Source organism: Orycteropus afer, unplaced genomic scaffold (genome assembly GCF_000298275.1).
Source record: "Orycteropus afer afer isolate SDZICR_OR568_19922 unplaced genomic scaffold, OryAfe1.0 scaffold00046, whole genome shotgun sequence".
NCBI classification, from domain to species: Eukaryota; Metazoa; Chordata; class Mammalia; order Tubulidentata; family Orycteropodidae; genus Orycteropus; species Orycteropus afer.
In genome coordinates this window covers 908,012-933,124 of record NW_006921633.1, presented here as the reverse complement: position 1 = coordinate 933,124, position 25,113 = coordinate 908,012, and the positions used below count along the sequence as shown (strand labels likewise).

At 38.9% G+C, this 25,113-nt stretch overlaps 1 protein-coding gene across 1 annotated transcript in view; it reads right to left on the bottom strand.

Annotated features, from left to right (window-relative positions):
• The window catches only part of EML6 (EMAP like 6), a 486,366-nt gene that overhangs the window by 255,153 nt on the left and 206,100 nt on the right, over positions 1 to 25,113 (bottom strand). Inside the window, exons 2-4 of the mRNA XM_007937992.2 lie at positions 10,132 to 10,291; positions 6,162 to 6,260; positions 2,721 to 2,789 (exon numbers count right to left, since the gene is read on the bottom strand). Coding sequence (XP_007936183.1) covers positions 2,721 to 2,789; positions 6,162 to 6,260; positions 10,132 to 10,291 — 328 coding nt within the window. The remainder of the gene's footprint in view (positions 1 to 2,720; positions 2,790 to 6,161; positions 6,261 to 10,131; positions 10,292 to 25,113) is intronic.

Genomic DNA, 25,113 nt, shown 5'->3' with positions numbered 1-25,113 from the left:
TCCGACTCATAGTGACCCCTCCTTGGGTTTCCAAGGTGGTATCACTACGGAAGTAGATTGCCCAACCTTCCTTCCAAGGAGTGGTTGGTGAGGTTGAACCACCAGCCTTTTGGTTAGCAGGCATTTGACTATACCACCAGAGTTCCCAAGCCTATTAATAGATCTTGCCAAATTTCTGAGCTGAAAGACCACACCCATTTACAGGGTTTGAGAGTGTTCACTCACTAAATCCTTGCCAACACTGTGTATATGTTAAGCAAAATTTTGATAGATGTAGCAGTATTTTAAAATTTATATTCCTAATTATTGATGTCAAACATTTTCATATGTCTATGGAGTCCCATCAGTCACTCCATGGAAGGAAGATGGGGAAATCTACTTTTGTAAAGATTTACTGCCTAGAAAATCCAATGAAGGTCACTGTAAGTTGGAATGGATTCAATGGCAAATTTTTTTTTTTTTTTAATGTTTGCACCTGGGTGGTGCAAACAGCACACTCAACTGATAGTGGAAAGGTTAGAGGCTCAAGTTCATACAGAGGTACCAAAGAAGAAAGACCTGGCTATATACTTCTGAAATATCAGCCATCAGAAATCCTATGGAGCACAGTTCTTTCTAACACACATGGGGTCGTCATCAGTCCAGCTGATGGCAAATATTTTTGTTGTTTTGTTTATTAGCCAACAGCATTTCTATTTTTGCCAATTGTCTGTTTATGTTCTTTGCCCATTCTACAGATTTGTTAGGGATCTTTACAAGAATAAGCTACTATCTTCCATGCTGATTGCTTTTATTTCTACTTTATGGTTTACCTCAAATTTTATTTATCAGGGGAGGGGAGTTATACAGAATGTTTTAATACTTATGTAGTTGAATCTATCAATCTTGCCCTTTATGGTTTCTTTCTTTGCTTTTACATTTAGAAAGAGAGAAACCAATTTGAGAGAAGTTAAACATTTACCTATATATTCCTATAGTTATTTTACAGTTTTGGGTGTTTTTCCATTTAGTTCTTTAATCCATACAGAATTTATTTTAGTGTATGGTATAAAGCAATAAAAGGACTTCTTTTACTCCAAATAGATAAATTGTTCTAGTGCTCATTGATTTGTTGTTATTATTAGCTGCTGTCAAGTTGCACCCAATTTTTGGTGACCCCATGCACAACAGGATCGGACTATAGACACTACTATTATATTCTAAATTGTCATACATACTAAGCTTTGTTTCTCAGCCTTCTTTCTTTCTTCTTTTTTTCATTAATTTATTTACCCTTACCCCAATCTTACATGTTTTAATTATTATAACTTCATAATATGCTTTAGAAAATAGTGGTGCATATTCTCCTTTATTATTCATTTTTATCCCCAAATTCTTGGTTATTCTCATCCTCTTATCCTTATCCTTCTAGATTCATTTAGAATGATTTAAGGGGTAATGCTTTCAGGTAACAACAACATCAACAAAACTTAGAGATTTTAATTGAATTTGTACTAAACATAAATTAATTTGGAGAACAACTATGCATTTACGTATTTTCAGACTTCATGTTCATAATCAAGGTCTGCCTCTCCATTTGTTCACATCTTCTTTCATGTTCTTCTGTAAAGTTTTATAATATTCTTTAAATAAGTCATGCATACTTATTATATTTATTTCTGAGTATCTAATTGTCTGTCTTTTTCTAAGCAACTAAGTAGGAACAATGAACAAGATCATAAAAATCTAGATTAAAAAAAGAATAAAAAAATTGGAAAATAGGAGAGATTGATTGGAAAAATAATATAAATATCTCTTCTTTTCATACAAAAAATGCACTATTTTTGCACTAGCATAGATCCATACACACTATTTTCAAGCAAGTATTATCACCCTCTTTTATTTATGTACTTTAACTTACATTATCTACACACTTTATAGACAGAAGACCTGGACCATATCCAGGAGAAATTTTTGCTATGTCAAATAACGTCAGTCAGGCTAATTTTGTTGCCTGGAAGACACAATATAAGGAAGCAATTGTAGGCCTATTCCAGAGGCAGAGTGTAGGCCACTAGCAGTATTTCGGGCTATGTAGTCTAAAAGAAGGAGCCCTGCAATGGTTAAGTGCTTGGTTGCTAACTAAAAGGTTGGAAGTTCAAATGCACCAGCCACTATGTGGGAAAAAGATGTGGCAGTCTGCTTCTGTAAATATTACAGCCTTGGAAACCCAATGAGGCAGTTCTACTCTGTCCTATAAGGTCACATAGAATCAACATCAACTTGATGGCAATGGGTTTATTTCCAAATTGAGGGCAACATGGCATCTTCTAAGAGAACATATTAACATGTCAAAGTTTTGACATGCCATGTATATATAAATATTTTTTAATTCCTTATAATGTAAAAACTTAATTCACAAAACTAAAATCAGAACTGTTTTAAAATATGTAATCCTAGAAGTATTATGAGTCATCAGCTGAGTATTTAATTAACATAAAATTTCCTTTTTAGCTGTCTGCTGAGCACTTCACTTGATTGTGGCAACTTTGCATTTCTGAAAGAGAGTTCCAGCAGCTGATGTTCACTTCAGGATCAGAGAAACAGGGAAGAGGGCTCCAAATTTAAGGAAAAACAATTCCTAAAGTCAAGCAATCTCTCAACACTAAATTATCTTTATAGACACTTGAAATGTTTTCATAAAAAGTACCAAAGGAAAAAAAAAAAAAGAACTACTTTACCTTTATATGTTTTACTCCACAGCTAACCACTCTGTTTGGCTGATATGGATCCCAGGAAATATCAAAAATCTGTTAAAAAATATTAAAAGTTGCTATGTTGGTCATTTATGTGTTTTGCCTTCTTCCAGGTACTAGTTCAATTACCAAGACTATATCCTCACACATACAACATAATGTTACCTGCACAGGATCAAAAAACTGAAGGTTTGGCTCTGAGAATGATTCAGGAATACCTACCTCATGATTTATTTATTGCCTCATGTCTACTTACCTTATACCTAAATAGAGAGGTAATTAACTACAACCATGAAGAACAAACTGGCATTATATATTTTATTTTGTCCTTCTGTGATAAGTAAACAAACTTTGATGATTTAGGGTAATTTTTTGATCAAATTCCCTGTAGCTCTCCACTATGCTACTGAAACATCTGGATATAGCTTTTTGATCAAAATGGACAGAATTATAAAATTCTTCCTTTTAACTGGTAAAAAGTTTAATAGTTGAATATAGTTCAATATAACCAACAGATTCTAGTAATCATGGAAGTCAGTATTCCTAAGCATAATGCAGAAGCATTCATCTGACACAAACTTAGCCCACCTAAAACACTTTTTAGGCCACTATTTTAATCTGACCCAAATATGATTATATTTTCAGTTCTTCAAATAAGTGAAACACAGCCACTAATATTATTTTCTCATTATTTAAGAAAAGCCACCAGACAGTTTGCAGGTAGTTTTATTTTCATCTTGGAGACAAGGAAGAGAAGACTTTCCCAGGACCCACCTGAGAGATTCCTGATTTAGTGGGTCTGGAGTCAGGCCCAGTCATCTGCATTTTTAAAGAGATCCTAGGAGACTGTGATGCAGATGGCCCTTAGGCCACACTCTATGAAGCACTAATAGAAATGGAAGGATGAACTGTCAGAGCCAGAACCTAGACCAAAGAAAGAAGTTAGGCTGCTAACTTCTTTTCACGTATTGTTGTTGTAATGTGCCAGCGAGGTGGACCCAACTCATAGTGACCCCTCCTTGGGTTTCCAAGGTGGTAGCTCTATGGAAGTAGATTGCCCAACCATCTTTTAAGGAGTGGCTGGTGGATTTGAACCGCCAGCCTTCTGGTTAGCAGTCGAGTGTCTTAGGCACTATGCTACACATAGAATGGACAACTATGGACCAATAATCAGAGACAGAGTCTGGATCACTAACTGCTAATCAGGTAGAAAGGAGCAATCATGGACCACATAACAAGCACTGTGCTAGAGTCAGAAAGCAATGTCTACGTACAAAGTACCAAATACCAGTGAGGTCCAAGCACCCATTTTAGTTAATGGAACCTCGGGCAAATCTTAGCTTCTCTAACCTTAACTTCTTTTTGTCTAAAATGGGTGACACTACCTTAGCCTTGTTATAAAGTCAATTAAGATAAGGATAATGTATGTGAAATCATTCTGCATGCTATAAAGCACTCTTTATACAAATACAAGGGATGAAGTATTTCAGCCACTAAAATAATCTTGAGGGTCATCATTTCCCCCAAAGCAGCCAATAACAATTCATATTGATATCACTAATAAAGAACAAAACTGTATGTGATACAGATTATGGGGTCTGAGGGAACGGTGTTGTAAAAGAACAGTATTTCAATAAAACATTCTAGGTTCTTAAAATTATAAACTTCTCACTAGAGTGGCATTGCACTTTTTATAATCTACCCCTAATTAGCATAGTGCCTAAGGCACTTGACTGCTAACCAGAAGGCTGGCAGTTCAAACCCACCTGCCACTTGTTGGAAGGAAGGTTGGGCAATCTACTTCCGTAGTGATACTGCCTCAGAAACCCAAAAAAGGGTCGCTATGAGTTGGATCAGACTCAGCGGCACATAACAACAACAACAATTGGAAAATGTGCAATACACTAACAAAGCAACAGAACAAAGTCATTGAAATCAGACAGACAGATCACATGACATTCAGTAGATTTAACAACAAAAATCACAAACCCTTTATACATATTCCAAAATGATTACATTAAGCTTTTTTTTTTTTTTTCTAAATAAGGAGATTTTACTGATTTAAAATGTTCATAATTTTAATTTTCTATATTTTGCTAAGATAATAGGCCCAAAATTCTGACATGTAGTATACTAATTCAGGTCACACTATATAAAACGATTTAGAAATAAGAGTAGGTATTAAAGAATAACTTAGATAAAATACTGTATATGAGTTTGTTTTCAGTAAACTAGACATGACATCTTAAAGATGTGTACTGGGTCTCAAGCCCATTTTTTTTGGTCATTGGAAATTCATGCATTTATCCACTCCAACTTAACTTACCTTATCAGATACTATAGGATCAAAGTATAAGCAGACACAGTAATATCCAAGGCTTAAGCATCACAAATACTTTCAATCTAAACAGCTCATTAAGAACTAAATGAATGCCAATTAAATTAGTATCCTGGGGATAGATCCCAAGCACCAATATGGGGGTGCCTAGCCTCTTTCAACACTTAAGTTCTACTGGTCACTCCTGGACTCTAAGGACTTGATCCTGGAATAGAATTCATCCAAATGTGCAACAACAGTGAGGTCCTCTGACAACCACAATTCTCCCTAAATGAATGTACTATTCATGTAAGAGAAAAAAAAAAGAAAGTTAAGTTCATACTAAGCAAGAGACGGTGATTTCAGTATTTAATTAGGGCCTCATTCTACATGGGCATTTATATTGTGCAAAAATAAGAAACAACTAAAAATCAATGTAAGGCAGTCTTTCACAGTCACTTTTCTTTTAAACTGGAGAATCAAGCCATTAAAGCAGTCAAAATATTTCAATTATGTAAGACACTGGAGAAATAGATTTCTGACCACTTATATGCATATGCTGGCTTCATCCCCTACTATGTAGCCAGTTAGGAGGAAATGGAATTATTGTTTCTGATCACAATGATTTCAATATGAATGATAAGCAGGCTGCAATTTATGTTCAATGTTCTCGAATGTAACAAAGAATCTCAAAGCTGTCTGTACATTCATTTGAAATTGGAATATGTACCCTTGTAATGATATTCTGTGAATATGATTTTCTAACAAATATTTCCATTTCTAAACAAATACATTTAAACTATCACATAATTTCAAATTCAATTCTGTTTATATTCTTTGAAGAAGCTAAAGGCCAGTATCAAAAATTTGCTTTGAGTATAAAAAGCAGTAACAATTCAAATAAAGAATCTGGTCACCAGAAAAGATCATGCCAGCATATTAGCTACCAACCATGAATTAATGAAAGAAACAGTAAGTTCTAAAGTGGAATATTTAGGAAAAACTATACATGGCAAATTTCCTTTTAAAAATTTTAAAAGGAAGAGAAGCAATTTCACAATTATACAGTTTTGAAATTTGCGTGGCTTGATCCAACAAGGTCTTCTTACCCGGTCAGAATGGCCAGTGGCTGAGGCCAACAGTTTCCCCCTTCTCCAGTCCCAAATGCAGACTGTGTTTTTGGCATCCAATCCCACAGAAGCTAAACGCTAAGAATAAGAACAATAATTAATACCTAAAACTATTGGAAAGATGTCCTTCTTCCACCAAATAGTTACTGATTACCTACTATGTGCTAGGCACAGACTTCCTTATGAACAAAAGGACTTCTTGAAATCAGTCTTAAACCCAAAATTAAATACAGATGACTTGTATTAGCATATGCTGGAATTTCAAAAATGCTAAAACATAGGAAACTAAGTGCTAAATTTCATGAGTCTGCTCATAAAATCATAGGAATAGAACCTGAAGGCAGGGTTTTAGATTTCTAAGTTAACTTTTTTTTAAAAAAAGAGAATCTCAGATTTTATTCACCATCCATGTATCAGTTTGCCATACTTTGGTGGTTTACATGTGGCAGTCTGCTTCCACAAACATGGAAACTTTGAAGACCCTATGGGGCAGTTCTACTTTGTCCTATAGGGTCTCTATGAGTTGGAATTGACTTGATGGCAGCAGGTTTTGTTTTGTTCTGTTTTATGATGCTAGAAGCTGTGCCACCAGTATCTCAAATACCAGCAGGGTCACCCATGGTAGACAGGTTTCAGTGGAGCTTCCAGACTAACATAGACTAGGAAGAAAATCTTGGTGATCTACTTCCAAAAATTAGCCCACAAAAACCCTACAGTTCATAATACAATATTGTCCAATATAGTTCTGGAAAATGAGCTCCCTACATTAGAAAGCACTCAAAATACACAGGGACTGTAACAATGGACTCAAGCAAACCAATGATCATGAAGATGAAAGAGGACTGGATAACATTTCATTCTGTTGTACATGAGAAAACTGATATTTAAGGATGTTAATTAATTTTCCCACACTCATGTCTAGCTACTCACAAAGTCGAAGAGAAGCCAAATCTACTTACTCCCAGTCCTGACTTCTGTCACACAAGGCTATCTCCTTATAAATGGTATTCTGCTAGAATCTCCCATTTGGGTGTTCATGTGTTTTGGCAGTAATGGGTTTTTAACACCTTTAATTTTGAATCTATGTGCTGGATACTTTTTTCCCTTTGAGGACAAGTTCTAATCTGAACCCAAAGAATTTAGGCTGGGGGATGCTGTACCAGATTATTTTTTTATTAAAATTATATATCTTTCTTTATTATTTTAAATATTTGTGAAATTGTAGCGTCTAAGGCATTTGCTTACTAACCAGAAGGCTGGCGGTTCAAACCTACCAGCTACTCCTCGGGAAGAAGATTGGGCAATCTACTTCCACAGAGATACCACCTCAGAAACCCAAGGAGGGATCGCTATGAGTTGGATCTGACTCAACGGCAGTGAGCTTGGTTTTTGGGTTTTTTTTTGTATGAATGAAAATAATGTGCATTTATGTGACTTTTTCTCTATGTCAAATGATTTATTTTAGCAGCTTGGTAAGGCTTTGTAGGCTATAGAATCCTGTTGCTGGTTATCATCGAGTTGGGTCTGACTCATGGTGATCCCATGTTCATTTGCAGTGACAGGCCCCACAGCTACCTGAGCAGCATTTCTATTGCCTTTTGTTGATTGCAAAGTGATAGGCCATTTTTCATTTTCTAAATATCATTCGATTCCAGTGAACTCTGCTCAGGGAATAAGGCAGACTTGAAGCAATAGCTATCAACAAGCCATGAAATCAATCATGGCAAACAAACAGGACATTGTTTTTCTCAACTGACAGTTAAGTACCATGCAGTCCACCCCTACCACCATCCTCTAAAAGGGAACCTGAAAAAGAGTAACTAGGATTTTGACAGAAAAAAGAACGGGCAAAGAATAGAAAGCTAAGGCTGGATTTCCTTTGGCCATGTTACATTTGTGTGTGTGTGTGTGTGTGTGTGTGTGAAACTTCAGAACAAATTTTGATTAAAAAGAAGGAAAAAAGGTTACTAAAATAACAAAATCAAATTAGAGAATGTGGATATAAGTACCTATATAAACATAGGAGCTCTGGTAGCGTAGTGACTAACGCACTTGACTGCTAACCAGAAGGCTGGTGGTTCAAACCCACCAGCTACTCCTCGGAAGGAAGACTGGGCAATCTACTTCCATAATGACACCGCCTCGGAAACCCATGGAGGGGTTACTATGAGTCGGATCCAACTTGATGGCACATAACAACAACAACAACAACATATAAACATACATTTATATTTGTACATGTAAATGCATTCTAACATGTTCATCTGATTTTAATCAGGAAGTCTATATAGCTGGGCACCTGAACAAATACTATCACCCAGATAATTCTCGTTAGACACAGCTATAAATGGTAAAGTAGAGGGTCAGTGAAAATGAAGGAAACCTTCAGTGAGATGACTGACACAATGGCCACAATAGTGAACTCAAACATACCAATAATCATGAAGATGGCACAGGACCAGGCAACATTTCACTTTGTTGTACATAAGATTGCCATGAGTCAGAGCCAACTGGATGGCGACCACAATATGATGGAATGTACATATATTCTGACTAAATAGAATGACATTACAGAGTAGTAGGATCCTATACACACACACACACACACACACACACATATATATATACACACACCAGAGGTCTAATTATGTAGTGAATCTAGTTCTAACTAGAAAAATGAATAGTTAATGATCAATGCTCTCTCTCACAAGAGCAGAAAACACTAAAGAAATGTTAATTGTTAGACAAGTGACTCAATCCAGGTCAACTCTTATAAGCCAATGAGTTTTCTGAAAACTCTCAGTTTAGTCAAGCCTCTTAGAATAACTTCACAGACCTCTCCATGGCACCAACTTGTAGAATTAATTCTGAAATTTCTTAAAAGTTGGTTGAAGGATTTAACTGGCAGAAATATGGAGAGTGAAAGAGAGGAAGGGTGGTATGGAGAAGGCTGGGCAGAGAAAGGCAGGGCCTTAGGGAGAAGGTGAATGGAGCATAAGCCAGGAGTGCTCCCTCTGTGTTCCCACTCCCTTTTCATTAACACATTAATGGATTTTTTTCTGCCAAGTATTGCCAGAGGCCATAGGAAGGAGAGAAACCTTTGCTAGGAAGATAAGAAAGGTGTCATGAAGACTTTTGGAGGTCTTTGAAGAAGGAGTCACTTCAAAGGGAAGTAAAGCTAGAAAAGTTATTAGCCTACAAATATCCAGCTACAAAATATGGACTTCATTCAATATGGTACTCTAAGGTTTTATTATTTTTAAATAGTGCCTTGAGGCTCTTTTTGTTTGGTGAAATGTATTAACAAGAAATTACCTTTGGAGAAACCAGTTAAGAGGTAAATTAAGTCAGACATGGGATGATTTGGAACTTAAAGGATGGTGGCAGAATGGGAAAAAGAGGGTGAGAATTATTATAAAGAAAATAATAAACAGGAATTGGTGACTACTTGAGTTGGGAGGAGTAGGGAGAAGGAGTTAGAAATGATTTCAAGGTAAAAAGTCCCAGAGAATTTTCTCAGTGAATAATTAGGAAGTGACATTATCTTCTGAAAGCAAGGGGTAAGTTTTGAAAGCAAGGGTAATACTCAGGGCTTGAGGACTGTGAAAAAGCTTTGGCCCAGTCCTTATTCTAACAGATAAGAAAGTGGGATTGCTGAGCAACAGTGGAATTGAGTTCATGACTTCCTTAATGAGACTTTTTAACCAGATGGTAAGACTGGGGGAAATCAAAAGTGCGATCTATCCAGGGCTGGGTGTTAATGCTACAAGTTTGTAAAAGGACCAGATGGATGAGGAATTCTAGAAGACTAGCAAGAGGAGCCAGCCAGGTTGATGGACTCTCTGAGCCCACTGGATTATAATGCTGGCATTATAATTTTAGGTCACTTGTGAGAAGTCATTAAAAAGAGAAATCATTAAAGAAAAGAGAAATGGAAAAAGATACACACCTGTCCATCTGAGTCAAAAGCCAGGCAGGCAACTCCATGTGTATGGACATCTTTAAGAATAGACATAGTCTGTACATTATAGGAGTCCCATATGCATATATATGGCTCCTTTCCAACTTGGCCAGTGGCAACAAGAGTTTTATCTGGATGTAAGGCAAGGCTGAAAGAGAAAAAGGTCTCATCTTACAACTGAACAAAGATAAGATATTAAAACTTACTTCTTCTCATTGTAATCATCTAATAAAATTATCTCAAGAGAGAGTCTAAACTATCCCCAAAGTAATTATCTGATCAGTCTAAATTGAAATGTTCAACTTTGGCAAAGAGAACCTTAGCCTAGCTTAACAATAAATGTTTAATGAGATCTTACCCATTTAGTTACCTTGAAAATTAGGCATTATTATGATCATGATCCAGTGATTAGAAAATATTCCATATGGTCTGTAATTGCTTTGATGGTATTTCCTTAAGACTCTGAAAATATTACCCAGTTTTCAATCTAGCTTTCAACTTTAATTTGAAAAAACACTTTTGCTAGGAGAAAGTTCACTCCCAAGAGTTAATTAAACCTGCCTGCAGAAGCACTGGATACCATCCATCCTCATTAGAATTTCAAAGCATGAAGGGTCCCAGAGTCAAGTGCTGTGTCTGTCAGCATAGATTATACATTTTAAATGAAAATTTCTATTTTGCACAAATCACCATGACACTAAAAGAACTGAAGTATTATGCCTTCAGTCTGTGCAGCAATTTTCTTCTTTAGTCCAATCAAAATAAAACTGTCAAATACCAAGTGGTGTTTCAAGGTATTTGTAGCAGTGAAGAGGGAGGAATGTTATCGTTATTACTCCTGGATATCACTCTGCTTTAAATTTACTGTGAATGAAGTTGTGCCTTTTTGAAAACAGGTGTTGGAAATTGAAAAAAGAAAAAAAAAAAAGAGCACATCACTTACAGAAAATTAGCACATGACTCTGTTTACATAGTAAAAAGAAGTTGAATTTTTCCTTTTCAATTTTTAGCATGTTTACACCATAAACAAAAGTAGATTTTTTTTTCCTTGTCAATTTTAAACATGGTACTGCTGGAATATGAGCGCCTCAGGTTGGAAGGCACTCAAAATACAACTGGGGAAGAGCTGCCACCTCAAAGTAGACTCAAAGTAGAGTCAACCTTAATGACGAAGATGGGGTACAGCTTCTTGCACTTTCAGTTGTTGATGTGGCACAACTCAAAATGAGAAGAAACAGCTGTAAACATCCATTAATAATCAGAGTGTGGAGGAGCCTAGGAAAACTGAAAGTTGTCAAAAATGAAATGGGATGCATAAAGATTGATATTCTAGCCATTAGTGAGCTTAAATGGACTGGTATTGGTCATTCTGAATCTGACAATCATGTGGTCTACTATGCAGGGAATTACAAATTGAAGAGGAATGGCATACATTCATCATCATAAAGAACATTTCAAGCTCTATTCCAAAGTACAACGCTGTTGGTGATAAGGATACTATTTATACATCTTACAACAGGACCAATAAGCAACATCACAATAAATGGAGAAAAGACTGAAGTTGTTAGGGGTTTCATTTTATCTGGACCCACAAGTAATAACCCATGGAAACAGCTGTCAGATGAAGTATTGCACTGGGCAAATCTGACGGGAAAAGCCTCTTTAAAAGACCTCTTTAAAAAAAAGTGTTAAAGAGTAAAGATGTGACTCACTTTGAAGACCAAGGTGAACCTGACGCAACCCATGCTGTTTCCAATCACCTCATATGAATGTAAAAACTGTGTAATGAATATGAAAAACTGAAGAACTGATGCCTTTAAATTGTGATGTTGGGGAAGAATACTGAAAATACCATGGACTGCCAGAAGAATGAACAAAGCTGTCTTGAAAAAAGTACAGCCAGAATGCTCCTTAGAAGCAAGAATGGCCAGACTTTGTCTCATGTATTTTGGTCATATGTCTAAAGAGATGAGTCTCTGCAAGGGAAACCAATCTCAACTGGCAGAACATACTACACAAAAATATTGTTCTACATCCTACTTTAGTGAGTAGTGAGTAATGGGGTCTTAAAAGCTTGCAAGTGTCTATCTAGATGCAACAATGGGTCTCTCCTTGTCCAGAGCAAAGAAGAATGAAGAACACCAAAGACACAAGGAAACAATTAGTCCAAGAGACTAGTAGACCATGTGAGCCTTAGCCTATATGAGCATGAGACCAGAAGAACTAGATGGTGCCTGGTTACCACTGTCAACCACTCAGAAAGGGATCAGTGCGGGAGATCCTGGATAGAGTGGAAGAAAAATATGGAACAAAACTAAAAATAATTAAAAAAAAAAAAAAAAAGAAGAAGAAGAAGAAGAAAGAAAAAGAAAAGGGCAGGTTTACTGGTCTGATAGAGCCCGGATAGACCCCCGAGGCTATGGCCCCTAGTTACCCTTCAGGTCTGGAACTGAAATCACTCCTATGGCTTCCAGATAAACAACAGCAGGCATATAGGGTGAACATTTACATCAGGTAGATACACTTCTTAGAGAGATCAATTGTGGGAGAACAGAAGGGCAATATTTGCACAGGGAGATAGCTCAGGGGACAGGAATGCATAGGAAGAAGGACACAGGGAAGAGGTAACTAGAGGGAGGAAGTGGGAAGAGAGCTGTTATACTGTGGGCAATTGTAGACAATGTCATGAAACAAAATGTGTATGAAGTGCTATATGGAAAATGAATTTGCTCTGTGAATTTTCATCCAAATCGCAATAAAAATTAAAAAAAAAAAAAAAAGAAGAAGAAAAAGACAAAGAAAGGACCAGTCTCTGGAAAAAGATATTATGCTTGGTAGAGGGTCAGTGAAAAATGGAAGATCCTCAATGAGATGGACTGACCCAGTGGCTAGGACGATGGCCTCAAGTATAGCAAATATTGTGAGAATGGTGCAGCACCAGGCAATCTTTCATTCTGTTGTACACAGAGTGGCTATGAGTCAGAGCCTACTCAATGGCACCTAACAACAACAACAATATATGAGACTACATGCTCTGGAATCAGACACCATTACTGCCTCTTACTAGCTCTGGTTCCTTGGCCACATTACTTGATCTCTTTTGCCTCAATTTCTTCATCTAGAAAATGAAGATAATATATAAAAATAAACAATATAACAAATTATATTTGTAGAGCACTTAGCACAATAACTGACACAGAGTAAGTACTTGATACAAGCTTCATTATCACCATCATTATCATTTATGTGATTTGAATCATATAGATATAATCAACATACGCATGTCTGTGTGGATACAGTGTGACTTAGAAACATATAAAGTACTTTAAATATGAGGTAGTCATATGATAAATCCTTCCTGGAAAACATATCTTCAGGAATCTTTATAAGGAAGTAATATAAAAACATAATCCATATAAAAGGGAAGCTTTCTTTTTTACAATAGATAAGCACTAGAGGCTTTCAAACTCCTTGAGATTATGGAACACTTAGCAATCAGAATTGGTATATGTAATAGTTAAGGTTGTATGTCATCTTGGCTGGGCCATGATTCTGAGTGGTTTAACAGTTACGATGTAGTCATCCCCATGATGAGATCTGATATGATACAATCACCTTCATGATAAGATCTGCTATGAGCAGCCAATTGGTTGAAAAGGAGTTTCCTCAGGGATGTGGCCTGCTTCCAATATACATGGATCTCCTTGGATAGCTCTCTGTTTTTTTGCTTGATCAGGATCCTGCATCTGGCTCATCACCATATGGCATCTAGTTCTTTGGACTTGAGCCAGTGGCCTGCCACATTGCACATGGATCTTGAGATTCATCAGCCTCCCCAGCCCATGAGCCAGCATCTTGCCATCTGACCTGCTGATCTTGGGTTCATTAGCTCCTGCAGCTATGTGAGTAATGAGAAGTCTCAAGCCTGACCCATGGACTTGGGACTTGTCAGCTTTTATAATTGTGAGCCATTTCTTTGAGACAAATCATATATATATATATACACACACACACACACACATATATACATGTATATATATATACATACACATGTATATATGTGTGTGTGTATACACACACACACACACATATATATGTGTATATGTGTATATATATATAGAGAGAGAGAGAGAGAGAGGGAGTTCTGGTAGCATAATGGCTAAGGCACTTGACTGCTAACCAGAAGGCTGGTGGTTCAAACCCACCAGCCACTCCTCAGAAGGAAGATGGGGCAATCTACTTCCATAGTGATACTGCCTTGGAAACCCAAGGAGGGGTCGCTATGAGTCGGGTCCAACTCAATGGCACATAACAACAACAACATTTACATATGTACGTATGTATGTATATGTACACACACACACACACATGTTTCACTCATTTGCTTCTCTAGAGAACCCAGCCCAAAACAATGTAGAAGTTAGAAATGACCTACAAGGCATAAAAGGACCCTCCCAATCTCAGTATTTTCTGGGATATACCTGGTATTTGATGGCATCTAGATGTCCTAGAAAATTGCAAGATTATGGAGGGCTGTTTGTTTTATTCAACTAAAGGGATGGAAGTAGTCTATGAAAATCCTATATATACACAAACTGGTATATTTTAGTTCGATTATTCATTCAGCAAACCTGTATTTAAGGATCAGGTACAGTGCCATAGATACATAAATAGAAAATACACTGTTCACCTTAAAAGAAAGGACACCACACAAACAAACAATTACAGAATATATATAAGATATCAAGATAGGCACATAGTGATATACAAGATGGAGGATGGGGTGACCAGTTTTTCAGAACATTAGAGATGTCATGAGTTCATATGACAGACACGGTACAAAGGGCGTTTATATGAGAAAATAATGTCAGCAGTTAAAGTCTTAGGAAACGAGATGGGTCAGGCAGGCAAGGGCAGCTCATGCAAACCCTTTTAATCAGACCAAGAAGTTGGGGCACCACTAACAATTTTTAGCAGGACACAAAATGAAGAGTTTTATGTGTCTGGAAGATAATCCTTGCAGGGTGAGGTGCAATGGGAAGGACAGATTGCAAAGGAATGTTGTGACAGGTAGGAAAGCCAAGGAAGAGACAATGAGGCTTTGAGGTAAGGCAGGGGTAGAGTGGAGGGAGAAAATGAGTCAAAAGATACTTAAGGGAAAGAGAAAGAGAAGAGGCTAGGATTTGGAGGCTGAGGAGAATCTTGGCCAAGTCAAAGTTGATATAAGTTTTCATTTTGGGCAACCAACTAGGTTTATAACTCATAGAGTTTGAAGCCTATTAACCTGATCCTGGAAAAGATTGCCTTAACCCTACCCAATTTTTAGTTGGGAAACCAAGGAGACTCCTTATCTTAGAACTACACCTACAGCCCTAAAGGCCATAAGATAGCGAGGATTTGACTAGACTGTATACACCATGAGGGCAGAAGCTGTCTTCCATCACTATCCCCAGTTCCTGGATCATCACATAACAGACTAAGCATTGACAAAATGCTTGCTAAAAAGGGAATGCAAAAGCCAACAACAATCCTGGCTTCCATTTTGCCTCTCCTCCACTGCTGCAAGGAGCTCTGGTAGTATAGTGCCTGAGGCCCTTGACTGCTAACCAGAAGGGTGACAGTTCAAACCCACCAGCCACTCCTTGGAAGGAAGGTTGGGCAATCTATTTCCATCGTGATACTGCCTTAGAAACCCAAGGAGGGGTTGCTATGAGTCGGGTCTGACTTGACGGCACATAACAACAACAACCACCACTGATGCAAGCAACAGTTTCTACCCAGGGACTAGAAAATAAAAGGGAACAAGTATGACAGGAGACATAAACTCTTTTTGCTGTAATCACAGCTTCTGTTTTAATGTTTAGATATTTAATAGATTCCTGTAATTCTGAAGCACTCAGAATAAAAAAATAAATCATTTTTCCAGGAAGTCATTCTTACTCTAATTTCATGATTCCTGACTTTTCTCAGATAATGCTTGAATGAGTGGGAAAATGGAATAAGCAGGTTTAAACAAATCTTTGAGCTCTTCAAAATAATATTTTCACCTAACTTACTCAATTAGCAGTATCTTATGGATTGAACCATGTCCCCCCCCCCCCAAATATATGTTGAAGTCCTAAGTGCTGTACCTGTGAATGTTTGGAAATGGGAAGTTTCTTTTGTAGTATTAAGAAGGCCACACCAGAGTAGGATGAGTCCTAAACCTAATCCCTTCTGAGTGGGATCTTAGAAAGAGTGCAGAGGCAGAGAGACACGCACACAGAGGGAAATGGCATGTGACCACAGAGGCAGATGCATCATCAGCAGCAAAGGAATGGCAAGGATCCAGCAGTCACCAGAAACCAGGAGAGAAGCCCACAGAAGGAACGGACACAGCCAAGACTCTGATTTGGATTGTTAGCATCGAGAACTGTCAGAAAATAAATTTCTCTTCTTTAACACCACTCACTTGCTGGTATTTTGTTATGGCAGCACTAGGTAACTAAGACACAGTATTACCCCAAATAATCTCATCTTATTATTTAAAGTACTTTTAATTCAGTTGTTCTTGTACTGTTCTTTTCATTCATAGTAAAGCTCCCTTGTGCTGTTCCTTAAATCATCCCCACCTAGCCCATCAAACCCCATTTATCCAGATTCCTTCTCTATCTTTTAAGTACATTGGGAGAGTTCAGCTTTCTTCTTTTACAAGCCTAAAGGCTTTTACAAGCCTTCTTTTACTTTGCCATTTCTTACATCAGTTTCCCAAAAACTCCACTCCTTTTACCTGGTAACAAAATAATGGCATTCTTGTATCTTCCTGAACACAGCCAAGTATCTTTTATTTTAAATTTGTTGTATCATTAACAGCACTTTTTAAAACTCATAAGAGGGGGAGAAAAACCCACAAACTTTAATCATTGGATTTTCAAGAGCATAACATATCAGTATGGTTCCATTGCAGAAACATTTGTTTAATAAGCAGGTTTCAATCTACTGTCAAGGTATCTACTCCCTTCTTTCCACATCTCTGCATTCAAAATTTTCATGAAGTCATTTTGAGCAGGATCTGCTTTCTGCTTTCATCTAATTCCGAAATGTCCTTGGAATTTTAGTTCAGAAGCATTTTGAGTGGCAGGTGTGTGTGTGTGTGTGTATCTTCCTCCTCCCACCCCCCATCCCCCACCCCCATCTAATCCCGTACTGTTTACTTCAGAATTGCTCTTTGATCTGTCCACAAAGGTATCCTGAGCCTAAGAAGCCACCTTTACAGTAAGGTCTTTAAACCAAGCAGCACATGAAATGAGGTTCAGCTTCCTTTATCCAAATAAAGATTGTGATGAAAACAATAAAACCAAAAAATCAAGCCCACTTCCCTTGAGTCAATTCTGACTCATAGTGACCCTACAGGACAGAGTAGAACTGCCCCATAGAGTTTCCAAGGCTGTATATCTTTACAGAAGCAGACTGCCACATCTTTCTTCCATAGAGAGGCTGGTGGGTTTGAACTGTCAACCTTATGGTTAGCAGCCCAGTGCTTTAACCACTGTACCACCAGTGTTCCTCAATGAAAAGAACAGTGTCCCTGAATTCTTGGGTTTCTGGTAACAAGTGGCCAACTATCGCATCTTTCCACAGAGGAAATTAAGGGGGAAGTATCACTATTACATAAAATACTTGTTTCATCTTAAGCTTCCATTGTGTCTGTCACTATATCATAGTGCTGCAATTCTTTCTATGACTGCAAGTATTAATGCTATTTATATTCTAAGTCTATCTGCCAGTTTAGAGTCCATAAGCCTAATTCCCTTCTTTGCCTTTCTAAGAAAATGTGTACTTTGCAAAGTTTGCAAATTATTGATTGCTAACCAGAAGGCTGGTGGTTCAAATCTACCAGCCACTCCTCAGAAGGAAGGTTGGGCAATCTACTTCTGTAGAGATATCACCTCAGAAACCCAAAAAGGGGTTGCTGTGAGTCAGATCCAACTCAATGGCAGTGAAAGACAATAGCAGTGTCATAATATTAAAACTTAAACTCCCCTTCACTGAGGGTCAATGGGAGTCTTATTTCATAAATGCATAAAAAGGTTTTGTACTGTGCTATTTTTCCTTTGGAACTCAGTTTATGGTATTTATTTTATTGTATACTTGGCAACAACAAAAGGATCAAGCTTTTAAAGAACTGTTTTTCTCTGTGTATATATAAATCTAGTTCCACTGGGAAATCCCATCTTCTGTTACCATAGCAATAGAAAGCACTGCAGAGAACTTTCATCACCCTATTTGGGAGAGGAAATAGATTTGTTTCTCCAGAATGCCAGGAGGGCAAAAGCATGTCTTTCTAATGTCAGATGAGATCTGGAAGTTTTGAGTAGAGGAGAAGATGAGAATTAGTAAGGTCACAAAAAGAGGTAGCCTCATGTAAACAACAAAACATTAATTAACAACACTAATCATTCTTCATTGCTTAATGCAAAAAATTGTATTTAAGCACTCATTCTAAGTCCAGTATTTTGAAAAGTTTCATGATTGTGACTTTAATTACAACTCAGTAAGGTGAACAATCCAATTGAAAATACAGTTAAGAGTTAAATGTATGCTTCACCAAAGAAGAGAGACAGATATACATAAGCACATGATAAGGTGCCTAACCACCTTAGTCATGAAGGTAATTTAAATTAAAACAATAATAAGGTATCTCTACACATACATTAGGACAACTGAAATTTAAAAGAAAAAAAAGCTGACAATACCAAGTGCTGCTGAGGATGTGGAGCAACTGGAACACTCATACATTGTTGATGGGAATGTAAAATGATATATCACTTTGGAAAGTATTCTGACAGTTTCTTATAAACATACATTTACCATATGACCTAGCAATTCCACTCCCAGATATTTACCCACGAGAAATAAAAGGTTATATCTATACAAAACAGGCATAAATGTTCAAAGCAGCTTTATTTGAAATAGGCCCAAATTGGAATTAACTCAAATGTCTATTAATAAGTGAATGGATAAACAAGTTGTTGTATATTTGTGGCGGTTGGAGCTGTGTGTCAACTTGGCTGGACCACAATGCTATGTAGTTTGAGCAACTGTGATGTGGGTGGTTCCCATGATGGGATCAGATGTATATGTTTTGAGCAGCCAATCTGTTGAAGGGGAGTTTCTGTAGGGATATGGCCTGCTTCCAGTACATTTGTGGACATTCTGGGAAAAGAGATTCTCTTCTTTTGTGGATTGGGATTCTGTTGTGCTGCCTACAACTGTCTGTGAGCGAACAATCCACCATTTAGCCTGGAGATCTTGGATTTGTCATTCTTTGGAGTCAACAGCCAGTATACTGCCTGCCAACCTTGAGCTCGTCAGCCCCTGAAGCTGCGTGAGTTGGGGCAAGCCCCCAGCTTGACATTTAATCCAAGAGCTTGGAACTTGCCAGCTGCTATGAGTGTGTGAGCCATTTTCCTAAGATAAATTTCTCTTTCCCTCTGTCTATAGATAAGCTTTACTGGTTTTGCTTCTCTAGAGAAGCCAGCCTAACACATTTGGACCAGGAGTAGTTCTAGAGAGACAAAATCATAAGGATGGGCTTCCTAAGTTGGTTTTTCAATTTGATTTATCATAAAGGCACTGGTGACCCTGCCTCCATTAGTAAAGAGGGCCCTGCTAATCCATGGCATGAGGTGGCAACGTTGATATGCAAAATAGCACCACCAATAGATCAAGTACTTTTGGGAAGTGAGGCTCTGGGTGATCGCATATTTGATACCTTTCCGCAATTTTGTCAGCATGAGGAGTATAAGGATACTGGTTGGTTGGTCCCACTTACACTAGACAAAGTGATCAAAGAGCGAGATGAGTTCAGGGCTGCTGAGTCACAGCTTAAGCACCACATGAAAGATCACAATGCTTCCAGTTGTGCTCTGAAAGAAAGCCTTATTTCTTCTAGTAACAGAGCTGATATTGCTGAAAAACAAGCCCAGAGTCTTATATTATAAGAATGGATGAGTTACAACATCAATTAAATTGCTTACTCAGAATGGTGTCTGAAGTTAAAGTGAGGGCATTGAATGGGAAAAAATGAGACCCTGAAACCTGGAATGGGGACATATGGGCAGATAGTCAGGAAGATCAGGATATGAAGCCTGTAAATTCTGTTGAATCCCTCCTATCTGAAAGGATTACTGTGAAACCATTATCCCCTCCACCTCAGTTTGATGGGATTAACCCACTGTTCCTACTGAGTCATTGCCTGAGGCAGAGGCCATGAAAGACATTGCTGAATGTGCTCAGGAACTGCCCCAACCACCCATTGTTGCTGCTAGACCTATAACTAAAGTTAAGTTCAAGCGAGCCCCAAAAGGTAAAATTCAGACTGTGACTGAAGAGGTGATACGCTATACCGAAAAAGACCTACTTGATTTTGCTAACTTGTACAGACAGAAACCTGGAGAATATGTATGGGAATGGCTGCTGAGGGTATGGGATAATGGTGCAAGGAATGTAATATTGGATCAGAGTTTATTGATTTAGACCCACTAAGTACAGATTCTTCATTCAATGTTTCAGCTCGAGAGGTTAGGAAAGGATCTAATAGTTTATTTGGTTGGCTTACTGAGGCATGGATTATGTGGTAGCCTACCTTAAGTCAAGTTGAAGTACCAGACCTGCCTTGGTAAATTGTAGAAGAAGGTATCCAGAGGCTTAGGGAAACTGGTCTGTTAAAATGTATTTATCAGATTAGACCCCTAGAGCCAGAAATGGAGAATCCAGCAGACATGCCTCTCACCAGTATGGTGAGGAATAAATTTCTGAAAGGAACCCCAGCATCCTTGAAGACTGTTGTGATTGCTATTTTATGTAAGCCGGATTTGACAGTGGGAATTGCCTTAATTGAACTAAGACATTTAACTATGATGGGACTGATTGGACCTTGTGGTAGTAAGGGCCAAGTGGCAGCAGTTAATCGACAAAGGCAAGGTGGGCATGGTTACCATAATGGACAGCAGAGTCTGAACTGTAATCAAAATACTCTGACTCGTGTGGAATTATGGCATTGGCTACTTAGTCATGGTGTTCCTAGTAGTTAAATAGATGGCAAACCTACTAAATATTTACTTGCTCTGTATAGACAGAAGAATTCTAGGTCACATGAACAGCAGCCTAGAGTGACTTGCCAGAATACAGAGTCACGGCCTTTCAATTAATTCTCAGACTTGAGTCAGTTTACAGATCCACAACCTCTTGAGTGAAGGGGAGGCTGGGCCCCTTTGAGGGAGGACCCTACTACATTGTCAAAAATTTATGTCAGTCTCTCTCCCAGCCTTCCCCAAAGGGATCTGAGGCCTTTTACAACAGTGACTGTTCATTGGGGAAATGGAAATAATCAGACTTTTCGGGGATTACTGGACACTGGCTCTGAACTGACACTAATTCCAGGAGACCCAAAGCATCATTGTGGCCCATGAGTCAGAGTGGGGGCATATAGAGGTTAAGTTATTGATGGAGTCTTAGCTAAGGTGCATCTCAAAGTGGGTCCAATGGGCCCCTGAACCCATCCTATAGTGATTTCCCTAGTTCCAGAATGCATAATTGGAGTAGATATACTGAGCAATTGGCAGAATTCCCATACTCGGTCCCTGACATGTGGAGTAAGGGTATTATGGTAGGAAAAGCCAAGTGGAAGTCATTAGAACTGCCTCTGCCTACAAAAATAGTAAACCAAAAGCACTACCACATCACTGGAGGGGTTGCAGAGATTACTGCCACCATCAAGGACTTGAAGGATACAGGGGTGGTGATTCCCACCACATCCCCATTTAATTTGCCTATTTGGCCTCTGCAAAAAAAAAAAAAAACAAAAAACAGATGGATCCTGGAGAATGACAGTAGATTATCATAAACCTAATCAGGTGGTGACTCCAATTGCAGCTGCTGTTCCTGATGTGGTTTCATTGCTTGAGCAAATTAGTACATCTCCTGGTACTTGGTATGCAGCTATTGATCTGGCCAATGCCTTTTTCTTGATACCAATTTCAAAGGACCATCAGAAGCAGTTTGCCTTCAGCTGGCATGGCCAACAGTATACTTTCACAATGCTTCCTCAGTGGTAGATCAACTCCCCAGCACTATGTCATAATTTAGTCCGTAGGGATCTTGATTGCCTTTCCCTTCCGCAAGATATCACACTGGTTCATTATATTGATGACATTATGCTGATTGGACCTAGTAAGGAAGAAGTATCAATGACTCTAGACTTACTGGTGAGACATATGAGTGCTAGAGGTTGGGAAATTAACCCAACAAAAATTCAGGTACCTTCTACCTCAGTCAAATTTCTAGGGGTCCAATGGTGTGGGGCATGTCGAGATATTCCTACTAAAGTGAGGGATAAGTTATTGTATCTTGCCTAGAAAGGAGGCACAATGTCTGGTGGGCTTCTTTGGATTTTGGAGGCAACATATTCCTCATTTGGTTGTGTTGCTGTGGCTTATTTATCAAGTGACTTGGAAAGCTGCTAGCTTTGAGTGGGGACCAGAACAACAGAAGGCTCTGCAACAGACTCAGGCTGCTGTGCAGGCTGCTCTGCCACTTGGGCCATATGATCCAGCTGATCCAATGGTGCCTGAAGTGTCTGTAGCAGACAGAGATGCTGTTTGGAGTCTTTGGCAGGTCCCTATTGGTGAATTGCAACACAGACCCTTGGGATTTTGGAGCAAAGCCTTGCCATCCTCTGCAGATAACTACTCTCCTTCTGAGAAACAGCGTTTGGCTTGTTACTGGGCTTTAGTAGAGACTGAAAACCTAACCATGGGCCACCAAGTCACCATGAGGCCTGAGCTTCCCATCATGAACTGGGTGTTGTCTGACCCACAGAGTCATTAAGTTGGATGTGCACAGCAGCACTCCATCATTAAATGAAAGTGGTATATTAGAGATCAGGCTCGAGTAGGACCTGAAGGCACAAGTAAGTTGCATGAAGAAGTGGCCCAAATGCCTATGGTCTCCAACTCCAGTCACCTTACCTTCCCTCTCCCAGTCTCCACCTATGGCATCATGGGGAGTTCCTTATGATTAGTTGACTGAGGAAGAGAAAACTTATGCCTGGTTTACAAATGGTTCTGCACAATATGCAAGCACCACTTGAAAGAGGACAGTAGCGGCACTGCAGCCCCTTTCTGGGATTTCCTTGAAGGAGAGTGGTGAATGGAAATCCTCCCAATGGGCAGAACTTTGAGCCATGCATATGGCTGTTCATTTTGCATGGAATAAGAAATGGCCATATGTGGGATTGTATATGGACCATGGGCTGTCGCTAATGGCTTGGCCGATGGTCTGAGACTTGGAAGGAGCATGATTGGAAAATTGGTGACAAGGATGTATGGGGAAGAGTTATGTGGATAGATCTCTCTGAATGGGCCAAAGAAGTAAAGATATTTGTATCTCATGTGAATGCCCACCAAAAGGTGACCTCAGCAGAGGAGGACTTTAATAATCAGGTGGATAGGATGACACCTTCAGTGGAAACCAGCCATCCTTTCTCCCCAGCTACTCTTGTCATTGCTCAGTGAGCTCATGAACAAAGCCATGGTGGCCATGGTGGCAGGGATGGAGGTTGTGCATGGGCTCAGCAACATGGACTCCCACTTACCAAGGCTGATTTGGCTACCGCCACTGCTGAGTGCCCAATCTGCCAGCAGCAGAGACTGAATCCACGATATGGAACCATTCCTCAGGATCATCAGCCAGCAATGTGGTGGCAGGTTGATTACACTGGACCACTTCCATCATGTAAAGGACAGCGTTTTGTTCTTACTGGCATAGATACTTATTCTGGATATGGATTTGCCTTCCCTGCATGCGATGCTTCTGCCAAAACTACCATCCATGGATTTATAGAATGCTTTATCCACCATAAGGGTATCCCACACAGCACTGCTTCAGATCAAGGGACTCACTTCACAGCAAATGAAGTGTGGCAATGGGCCTATGCTCATGGAATCCACTGGTCTTACCATGTTCCCCATCATCCTGAAGCAGCTGGCTTGATAGAACAATGGGATAGCCTATTGAAAACACAATTACAGTGCTAGCTAGGTGCCAATACCTTGAAGGGTTGGGGCAGTGTTCTCCAGAAGGCTGTATATGCCCTAAACCAGCATCCAATATGTGGTGCTGTTTCTCCAACAGCCAGGATTCATGGGTCCAGGAACCAAGGGGTGGAAATGGGAGTGGTACCACTCACTATTACCCCTAGTGACCCACTCAAAAAATTTTTGCTTCCTGTCCCTGCTACCCTATGCTCTGTGGGTCTGGAAACCTTAGTTCCAAAGGGAGGAACACTTCACCTGGAGACACAATACATTGCATTGAACTGGAAATTAAGAATGCCACCCAGCCATTTTGGCTTCCTCATGCCTCTGGATCAACAGACAAAAAAGTGCATTACTGTACTATCTGGTGTGATAGATGCTGATTACCAAGGGGAAATTGGATTGACATTACATGATGAAGGTAAAGAAGAATATGTCTGGAATACAGGAGATTCTTTAGGACATTTCTTAGTATTACCATGCCCTGTGATTAAAGTCAATGGAAAATTACAGCAACCCAATTCTGATATGACTACTAGTGGTCCAGACCCTTCAGGAATGAAGGTTTGGGTCACCCCACCAGGCAAAGAACCACAACCAGCTGAGGTGCTTGCTGAGGGCAAGGGAAATATAGAATGGGTGGTGGAAGAAGGTAGTTCTGAATATCAGCTATGACCAGGTGACCAGTTGCAGAAATGAAGACTATGATTGTTATATTTCTTCATTGTATATGTACAGCAAATATTTTTATTTCCTTCTGTTGTTGTTGTTGTTGTGTGACATCGAGTCAGAACTGACTCACAGTGACCCCTCCTTGGGTTTCCGAGGCAGTATCACTACGGAAGTAGGATTGCCCAACCTTCCTTCCGAGGAGTGGCTGGTGGGTTTGAAC